Source organism: Pteropus medius, unplaced genomic scaffold (assembly GCF_902729225.1).
Source record: "Pteropus medius unplaced genomic scaffold, Ma_sr-lr_union100, whole genome shotgun sequence".
NCBI lineage: Eukaryota > Metazoa > Chordata > Mammalia > Chiroptera > Pteropodidae > Pteropus > Pteropus medius.
Window position 1 is genome coordinate 637,261 of NW_024347730.1, and position 10,513 is coordinate 647,773.

The 10,513-nt window shown below is 39.6% G+C and overlaps 1 protein-coding gene, 1 long non-coding RNA gene and 1 pseudogene across 3 annotated transcripts in view; 2 read left to right on the plus strand and 1 right to left on the minus strand.

The window, feature by feature from the left end:
- NBN (nibrin) overlaps nt 1-9,214 on the minus strand; it is a 28,152-nt gene extending 18,938 nt beyond the window's left edge. Inside the window, exons 1-7 of one of the 2 annotated variants that reach the window (XM_039877049.1) lie at nt 9,081-9,214; nt 7,604-7,734; nt 6,726-6,874; nt 6,157-6,316; nt 4,459-4,562; nt 2,458-2,575; nt 1,788-1,987 (exon numbers count right to left, since the gene is read on the minus strand). In XM_039877049.1, the coding sequence (XP_039732983.1) occupies nt 1,788-1,987; nt 2,458-2,575; nt 4,459-4,562; nt 6,157-6,316; nt 6,726-6,874; nt 7,604-7,734; nt 9,081-9,117 (899 nt within the window). In that variant the 5' untranslated portion in view covers nt 9,118-9,214. Of the gene's footprint in view, nt 1-1,787; nt 1,988-2,457; nt 2,576-4,458; nt 4,563-6,156; nt 6,317-6,725; nt 6,875-7,603; nt 7,735-8,345; nt 8,695-9,080 lie in introns of those variants that run through there. The other variant, XM_039877050.1, reaches the window with a different exon arrangement.
- LOC120614265 (uncharacterized) lies at nt 4,181-4,299 on the plus strand (annotated as a pseudogene).
- Nucleotides 9,215-9,259: 45 nt separating the features above from the next.
- LOC120614249 (uncharacterized) lies at nt 9,260-10,313 on the plus strand. The gene is made up of 2 exons (XR_005655906.1): nt 9,260-9,515; nt 9,702-10,313. It is a non-coding gene; the product is annotated as an uncharacterized LOC120614249 (long non-coding RNA).
- Nucleotides 10,314-10,513: the final 200 nt, after the last annotated feature.

The window sequence follows — 10,513 nt, forward strand, 5'->3', positions numbered from 1 at the left end:
CATATACCTACTTATAATTCAGGCAATTCAAAATCCATATTTTATTATCCTACTAATGTTTCTGAAACTGTAAATATACTATGAAAATTAGTTATAAAGATTGGCTAAAGTAAAATTAAAACACTTTAAATACACATGTAATAATGAAGCCACAAGACAGTACATCATCTTAGATGGGAAACAGTGGAAACACTCCTTGCCAAGTCAACAGTGACGCACACGTCGCTAACAGCACCACTCCCGTCCAGCACTGCTCTGGAGGTCCCAGTGGGGACAAAATGGAGAGAGAGGGAGGTACCAGAGGCATGAGGGTTAAAAACAGGATAGAAATGTTATTATTTACAGATATGATTTTACAAAAAAGACTACAGATAAATGATTAGAAATAAAAGGGGAGTCTAGCAAGGTGATAGGATATAAGAACAGTATCTCAATGTCAACTAAAGTTCTACACACCAACAGTAAACAACTAGAAGATATAATTAAAGAGACAATACCATATATTTATATTATACATACCATAGATATAATATCTACCAGAGAACACGTAGTGCTAGGAATAAATCTAATAAAAGGTACTTAAGACCTCTAAAGAAAAATTATAAAAATTGTTAATTCTCTCTAAACTGATTTGCGAATGCAATGGAATTTATCAAATTTCCAACAAGGTTTTTGAAAAGATGATTCTAAAATGTGCATGAAAAAAGGAAGAGCCAAGAATAGCCAGGATGCTTCTGAAGAAGAGCAGGAGAAAGAGATCTGTCCTATTAGACAAGAGACCGTAACTGAAATTATAGAAATTCAGACAGTGTGGCTAACGGTGTGGGCAAGGACAGACATACTGATCAACAGGACAGAATAAAGTTAAAAAGTTCATTTCCAGATAGATTCAAACAAATTTAAAAAACAAAATATCAAAACGCTAGTAAAAATTAGTAAAAAAAAAAAAAATAGGTATATTCTTTTTCACAGAAGTAAATACATCTCCATTAAGTGAAATGTTTATGGTATGAGTAACTGAAACTTTACTTTTTACTTCAGCAAATCCACAAAAGAAAAAAAGAAAAAAAAGCAATATCCATGGTTAGAAAAACTCTTGGGACAGGAAAAATGAATACTGCAAGAAGGTAGCTACAGGCTTTTTAAGCATACAGGTAGCCTTGGCCCTAACTACTTTATGTTAGGTGAACAGAAATTTAGTCAACAGACTGCCAAGCCCGATGTTTTGACAATACTTTTTGGCTTCAACAGTGCTAAGATTATTAACACCAATTAAGAGTCTAAGAAAAAAACCCTTGATTTAGCTCTTTCAAACTTTCCCTCCCCACTATAAACACTATTCTGACATGTTTTTCCTACTTTCCAATAATAGTCTATATAAGAGGAATAAAAAATTTTATATGCATTTTTAATGGGTAATAATCATCAAGAGACAAACACATTTCTGCTCTAGGCAATTTCAGAAAAAAATTTACATATGAGTTTTAACTTTCTCAGCTGCTACTTAGTCTACAAAAAAACTAAAGTACTGCTTTGTTAATTTAGAGAGGAGAATTCTGCAAATTCTATTAAAGTAATAAGAAAAGGCAGAAAATACTGAGATAAAACTACCATGGACAAAGACATTCTATTTCTAGCACACTCAGTCACAAGACGTTTTCAAGCGCTAGTCACAAAACGCCTTTAATAGTAACGATTGGCTACGCCTTCTCCTGTCGCGCCGAGGGCGACACGCGACATTCGAACCGCCCACTGGCACCTGTGTCCCGTCGGACACGAGCCTGCACCTGTGCAGCAGCCCCAGGATGGCGTGAGCGCGGGCCCGCTGAGCGTCAGAAGCCGAGGTCTGGGACCCTGGCCCTGCGCTGCCGACGTCAACCACACAGGTCCCAGGCGCCGAGAAGAAGCCGTCGTCTTCTCCGCTGTCCTCCGTTACCAACCTGGCATCCCCTCCTCCGAAAACGACGGCCGAACTCAACTTCTTATGCTAAAGCGGGAAAAAAGGAAAAAGGAAAGAACCACGGTTATCTGCTGGAGCGCAGTCTAAACCCTGCGAGTCACCTGGACCTAAGAGCACAGGGAAGTGGCACTGGTCCTCCTTCTGGAGAGCACGACCTGAGCTCGCGGGCTGAGAAGCACCCGGCTCGCAGGCCCCTCTGCGCTGTGCCTGCCGGCGCGATGCGCCCTCTGGCGGAAGGCCCCGGAACCCCCGTTTCGGCACACACACGGTCGACAGCGGTCTACTAACTGAGCAATTAAGAACTGAAACCCAAGTTTTCTGCCCCTCCTTACATATTACAACGACGGGCAGGTTCTGGTGCCTGGGCAGTTTTAGATTCCACTTTGCACTTTTACACAAGATCTCAAAAAGAAGATGCATTGGTAACTACTAACACCAGTAACAATTTGTCCTAGTTGATAATGTTTTCCTTAGCAAAATTTAGCTTATAACATTACCTGTCTGGCATCCAGAAATACAAAGGTTTTCCCTTTGAAGATTTGTTTTCTCTCCTGTCGTCCTGACAGGTCAATATTATTACTTCCAATAGCTGGCTCATCAATAGGGGGGTAAAAACTGTGGAAAAAAATTACAGTATATTCTAATTATACACTATTCTGTATATGTAAATGAAGTGGCTACCTAGATAGTAGAAAGGCTTAATTGCCATAACAACATTAAATTATTTTTTAAAAGTAAGTTTTTATCTAGGACAAAAGGACAGAAAGTATCCAAATGTCTTTTCTAGAAATATGGTGACAGGTGCCATATAGAACAGCAGAACTGTTCTTAATTTCCTGAAAATAAATAATCCAAGCAACTCAATCATAACAAGATCTAATTAATATATATGACTCAAACAAGTTATGTGAATTACAAAGGTTGAGAGAGACATCATCCATAAAGATCAAATTCTATTAGCATCTTGTGTTTGCTTCAGAATAAATATGTATTAGTAATGTTCATATTCCAATTCTGTGAACTACAACTATAAGTTAAAGAGTTTTATTAGACATCTCTCTGGAGAAGCTGAGAAAATTAAAACTTTCATTATTCCGTCAATTCGAATAAAATTTCCAAAGTGAGGTTTAAAACGTCTTAATCATCCATGGGAATAAGGGAAAAGAAGAAAATAGAGAGGGAAAAATCAACCATTAATTCTCAAGCCTCTCAGTATATAGTTTCAACTTTCTACATAATCATATCTTTTGCTACAGCTATTCCTAAGTTACCAGCATTTCGGTACCTCTACCTTCCAGTAAAAATTACTAATGTTCATGGATAATGGAAGACTCAATATTGTCACACTGTCAGTTCTTCCCAAATTGATCTGTAAATTCAATGCAACTCAAATAAAACTACTAGCAAGTTATTTTGTGGATACCGACAGATCCTGAAGTTTATACGGAGGCAAAAGACCCAGAACAGCCAACAAAATACTGAAGAGGATGTTCTAACTCGACTACAAAGGAGTGACTCCTAGAACCCACAACTTCAAATAAGCAAGTTATGTGCAAGCAGGACAGACCTAGCAGGATGGAGTGCAACCCACTGCATTACTGTGGTTTCCTAGGTAACTGACTTTAAATTCTATTCATGCTACTTATAAAGATACAAAGAGACTAGTGGAAACTAATTTAACTATTAACGTTAAATCTACAATAAGAAAAGAGAGCTAGAAAATTCTAATTTATAAATAGGAGAAATCTTTAATATCTCTTCAAACATCTTTCATCCTTTTTTCCTTTTAACAAGAATTCTTCCATATCTGACACTCCTTTTAGTATAAAAGGCAACTAACATTTCACTTGTATACAAATGGTTAGATTATGAATTAGTCTACATGGTAATGTAACAACACTACAGACGAAAATATATATTCACACACACATATGACTGAAAGGATGCAAGATTCTTTCCAATGACGACAAAATATGATTTTAAAATTATCTACGGCTTTATGTTATCCACACTGTCATTCTTAACTCTGCCACAGATAACAGTGTACTGTACCCAGTCCTGGCACATATGCAACATTTGTTTCACCAAGAAACAACCAACAAAGAATCTGGGGATCCTTTCTTTACATGCTAACAAAAAAACTTCGCTAATAAAATTGAACTATAACATCAGATACTGAAACAATCATTAAAGAGGGAATTAGCCTGAAAATCAGTGCTAGTCTACAGCCATGCAACCCTAAACAAGCCCGATCCCAGCTGATCTTGGAAGCTAAGCAGGATCGGGCCTGGTTAGTACTTGGATGGGAGACCACCTAGGAAGACCAGGTGCTGTATGCATTGAAATAAAAAAAATAAGGGATTGTAAGCTGACAAGGCCCTTGCAATCTGTGAGGTCAACCAAGGGTTGCCTCGCCTAAAAAAAAATAAAAAATAAAAAAATCAGTGCTATCACACTTTGTATATCGTATTTTATTATACTTAAAACACACAACATACCTTTCAATTTGTGGAAGCTGTTCCTTGGACTGAACTGCTTTAAGAAATTCAGTAAAATATTCTGGCTTTACAATTGGACGTCCACAAATGAGCGCACATATTGTCTAACAAGAAGAAAACATATGTGAATACATGTACTCATGCTAGCTTATTTTTTAAAAAGTTTTAAGCTACAAACTATAAGGGGGCTGTCCTATTCCTTTTTCTTCTCAGCTCTCTAAATTTATAAAAAAGCCATGATCTATAAAATAGATGTCAGTATTCAGTCGTTGCTTAGTTTAGTATGTAAATCCCTGTATAATCATTCACTTATTAGAAACCACCAATTACAATATTAATTTTAAAACTGCTCTGGGAGAGAACAACATAACATAAAATAGATTTCCATTTCAAAATGTATTCCGATTTTTAAGATATTAAAATGTTAAAAGTGTATCTTAGGACTGAGGCAATGTAACATCTGCCCTAGAGAAGACAGTATCGAGAGATAACAAGAGAGAAAAGACCTCTTCAGCCTGTCTTTCCACCAGATTGTGACAAAGGAATAAAGTCTGTTCAAGAAAGTAAATCACTATTTGGGATTGGGTAAAAGCTCAAAGTAAGTATATACAGATGGGGGACAGGCTTCAACTAGCAAGTGAATTAAGCTATAAGCCTCAAATAAGATATAGTCACAAAATTTGAGAAAGGTTAGAAAATACAACCAGCTGTAAGAGTGCATCCCCATTGTAAACTAATAAGCAGGCACTTTGACTTATGAATGTATTATCTCTGGGTGTGCCGGCATAAATACTCAACTGAATTTTTAAATCGATTTCATAAACTTGCAGAGATGAAAAGATCCTCGGTCAGATAACCCCACCAAAATACAAATTTGACTTGAGGTTCAATCTGAGCAGCAAGCCCTTCTCTATGATACCTCCCTAGCTATAGTACATACATTCTGATTTAATTAATTATATTAGATAGTAAAGGATTTTTCTATTCAATAAGTATTTCTTGCTTTTCGCTATAGATATTAACCTAAAACAATCCTATGTATACATGATCTACTTGTTTAAAAGGAGATGAATCACCTCCCAATGTCTTTCTTCAATCAGCTTTGGATATAACCAAATCTGACGAAGATGCAAAATCTGAAAACGTACCAAAATGTGTATTACTTTTGAAGAGTCAGCATCTTCCAAAGGCACACAATCTACAAATCTCCAGATTGCGAAGATACATTAGCATAATGTTAAACTACAAGACCTCAAAAAAGTATTTGTGATTAGGGCCTTGAACCAAATAAAAACAGAAAGCACATTGAGATGAGATGACGGAGACAGGAGGAAGACTTGGCAGGAGACGTGGACACGAACTCTGAAGGCTGGGAGCTGCGCCCTCGTCGCTTCGCTTAGAGTGAAAACACACACTGAACACTGGACAAACTTCTTGGTGAACAGATAACATAAATCATTTTTTAAAATACTAAATCAAAATCTGAAATATAATTTTATGTGTTACTGCACATAATAAACACATTTTTAAAAAGCCATTTCCGCCTAGTTGGTACACAAAGGCATGGCACTAGCATATGCAAATCTACAATTCTGATAAGTTTAAAGTAAATGACTTTAAAAACGACTGTGTACAGGAGGTGAATAAGTTTAAATTCACAGAACTTATTTTAACGTAATAACAAGGCATTCGACCTACTTTAATGGTAACTTTAACTGATTTCATGACAAGGTGAGTGCATTCTTCTGTCCAATTGTTTGCAGTGAGTCCTCCAAGGTTCAATATAGCTTGGTTTAAAGCCATCTTCCCAGAGACATCCAAACAAGAAGAGCATGCAACCAAGCGCTCATACTCTACTCTGTAAATAAAAATGAGTTACACAAAGTTATATTATCAATTACAAAGATGGCAACCTACAGAACTTTAAACCTGAAGCTCACATCACATGATGTGATTTTAATTTTTATCTATTATTAAACTTCATTATTAAAATAATGAAGTCATCGCTTCCTAAATCTGGAGTTGCAGAGTTAATATTATACCCTCGCCTATGCGGAATCAAACAAACATAGTTCAAAGATGCAATGGAACCTTACTCAAACTCTTATCCTGGTTATTACCTATCACTGACAAAGACGCACGGACCACATGTGTACGAAGTTCACCACTGAGCTAAGTAGGAACTAAATTAGACTTCTGTGTCCTTTAGAATTTGATTAGTGAAAATAAAGCTGTCCATTTTTAATATCGATTTTAAAAATTCTTACCTGAATTTACTTTCATACACTCCAAATGTAATTCTATCTCCTGGCTTCAAAGTACAGGAAAGGTCATTTCGCATTTTTTCCTCATTAACAAAGGTTCCATATTTAGAATTATCTTTTATTGTCAATACAGGAATTTCATCTATTTGACTCTGAAAAAAAAAACCAACAATTTAAAATGTTTTATCACTCAGTAAGTATTCAAAAATGTTTTCCTATACCTATAAGAATAGACACAAAACCTAAACATCACTGAACAGATCTAGCATTTGCTGATATGTAGTATTTAGTAAAAGTAATGGTTTTTCTTCCTTATTACTACCAGTACTATCATGAGCACAGCTATTTCTATGTATTTGTATTACTTTTATTACCCAACATTGTAATCAGACCAACCAACCAATCAAAACAAACTCAAAGCCATTCAAAGAGCTGTGGGGAATAAGCAACAGCTGTTTACCCTAATAAAACAAATCAATTCTCAGTGTGAAAACCTATCTTAAACAGGAAATACCTGCGTTCACAGAGCTACACAAACTCTTTAAAGCAGACCTGACAATCTGTTCACTGCTCTACTTCCAGACTTCATACAGAGACTGACACACAGTAGGCACTCCATAAATGTTTAAGTAAATAAATATGTTCTTCTTCCTCTGAATTTCTAAATTAGAACAAAGAGTAAAATACTGGAACAGAAACTCCAATGATCAAAATAGACAAATACCACTGGTACCACTGCCCAAATGTATTTAATTTTTGCAAATTAAAAAAAAATTAACAGTTTTATGAAAGGTCCTACAAACTCTTACATAAGCACCAAGGTAATCTTTTATGTTTTCAACCCCCTTACTTAAGCTAGTGAGATAAAATTAGTAACATACCAGGTTGGTTACAGAAAAGTTAGCAGTTAACACAGCATGATTTCGACTAATTGACTGATCGTTTTCAATTAGAATGCCACAGTTTTTCCTTCCAACAACATACTCAACGCCAGTCAAAAGTCTGTATGGTTCTAAGAGAAATAAAAAAAAAGATAAAACCACGTGTGTATATATATAGATATAGATATAGATACATGCATACACATATAAAACAGATAAGGCAAATATTTACGTAAAATAGTGTTATTTTGCTATTTAAATGTTAATGGTCGACTCTATAAATCAAACTTATTTTTCTGGTAAAGCCTCACTGAAGGACGCAAAAGATTAAATAGATGGAAAACGCTATCATTTTGCTAAGAAAAAAGCAATACTAAAGTGTGACGGGTCAACCAAGTTAACTTCTAAATTTAATGCATTACCGAACAAAATCGAAACGCGCTTGACCCTTGAACCACGCGGTTTCGCACCACGCGGTGGTGACCTGCGGAAGACCAGGGCGACTTAAGTTGCGTGGGTTCGGGAAGGGGGCGGTGACCGTCGCCCTTAACCTCTGCGTTGATCAAGGATCGACTGGACTATCTATGCTGGGAACGGGGTAAACGGAAATACGATGTAAAAAGCTGCCAAGAGAATGATGACCACTACGGGCACTTGCCCTAGCAGAGGGCAGAATGCGCCGCAAAGCTGCAGCCACTCCAAATACCGTACGGTACGGGAGAAAACGCCCCGGACCACGCACCAACATCTCAGCCAGTGTCCCTTGGGGCTCGCGCCTGGCGTCAGAGGCGGCACCCGCGCTGGGTGGGACTGGGGATCGGATGGGCACAGCAACCAGGCTGCGGACACGCCGAGCTCGGCCCCGGCGCACCGGACCGCGCTGCCGAGACGCGCGTTGCGCGGGACGGCGTGGTGAAGTCCCGGTCAGCCAATTCCTTCACCCGAGTCTCCTCAGCTTCTTTAGGGAACAGGCGACCGTCGTCACGGCCGGAACGCGCTGTGTCTCCTCAAAGCTGGACACGCAGGCGTCACAGCCGACGCCGGCCGCTCACTCGAGGGCCGCCACCCCGCAGTGGCCGCTGTCGCAGGAGCCAGGACCACCTCGTTCAGAGGGCGGGGCGGGGCTGCGCCAGGAGGACTGCCCCCCGCCCCGCCCCCGAGCCCTACGCCCCGCCCCTCGGGTGGGGCACGTTCTTCCGGCTCCGGCAGACGCGACCCACGCCCCGCCCCCAGGCCCAATGCTCCACCCCCTCGCCCGGGGCACGTCCTCCCGCCCCGGCAGACGCTCTGCTTCCCGCGCTCGACGCAGCACCCCGCAGTCAAAGGGCGAAGCGGGGACGAGGCGGCGCCGGGACGAGGCGGCTCCGGAACGCGGCGGCAGGGTCGTGGCGGAGCCGGAAGCAGCGCTGCCCAAACCCTCTGCCCCGGCATTTGTCTCTGGGATATCGGTTCCCGCACACAAACCTAGCCGTCTCACCTCGGGCGGGGCCCGCGGCGGGGAGCAGCTTCCACATGGGTCCCGTCCTCAGCGTCGGAGCGACGTGCGACCGCGCAACCGCAGCTGACAGACTTGCGTGGCACCAGCGCCCGCGATCCGGCGAGCTCCGTGACGTGTGCGCTCCCCGGCCCGCGCCTGCGTAGGAAGCGGGGAAGACAGATAGCGACGTGGCTCCTGGTAGCCACCTGGTGGCTAGGACGGGACTAGCGCAGTCAGTATGGAAGTGTGCCGTACTAAAGGACTGGGAAGCACGAATCCCTTTGTTCTCGAATATTAAGACTATCAGCTTTTTTCCGATTGTGAATGTAAATAGCTTAAAAATTAGCTCCGAAGCAACGTAAGGAAACTTCATACTTAAAGACATCAGCACACTAACCACTTCCGGAGTTCCCTGCATTTGCAGCTTCTTTAATTGTAATTATTCCTTTGTATGAATCCTAACGATGATGATAATTATGGTGAAGCTATGGATTTCAACCCCGTCAACTCATTATTCTCACTCTTCTTCAAGCTCAAATCAACTTATCCTAACCTCTCTGTTTCATAATGTTACACTTTCATCTATCAGGAGCTAAATCCTTTCCACTTCCACTTGTACAGGCTCTCCTGCTCCAGGAACCCCTGATCCTTCACCACGCACCTCCTGCACTGATCTATTCCACATCCTGCACACTACAGAGTGAACACACTAGAGGACACTTCTGATCGTGTAAGTTCCGGTTCTCAAAATAATGAGAAGAAAAAAATGTCACTTTAAAACGCTGGTTTACCAGTTTCTCTTAGGAACACAGATGCAAAAATCTTAAACACAAAATTAACAAAATGAATCAAGTGGTATATAAAAAAGATAATTATGAGTAAGCGGAGTTTACTTCAGAAATGGAAAGGTGCGTGTTAATTGGCGCGGGAAAAAATAATGTAATCAGAATAACAAAAATAGGAGAGAGGAAATCGTGATTATACTGGTAGTCGTAGAAAAAGCATTTGATATTCATGGTAAAAACTCAGCAAAGTAAGAATAGTGGGAACATCCTTAATCCGATAAAGGTCGTCAGTGAAAAAACTGCAGCTTCCATTATAATTACGGTGAATTATTGAATGTTTTTTCTGATGTTAGGAATGAAACAACATATTTGCTTTTGCCACTTATTTTCAAGGTGATATTGGATGCTTGAACCAATGCATATGGATTAAAAAGGAAGAACACCCTGATTATTCACAAATGACATGATTGTGTATATCAAAAATCTAAAGGATTCTATTTGCAAACTATTTGAATTAAGTGAATTTAAGAAGGTCATTGGAAACAATATATAAAAGATGTATATAAAATAGATAATTATAATAGCACCAAAAGTCATCAAATACTTGGCAATAAATCTATCAAAAGGTGTGATACAAAACGTTAACTA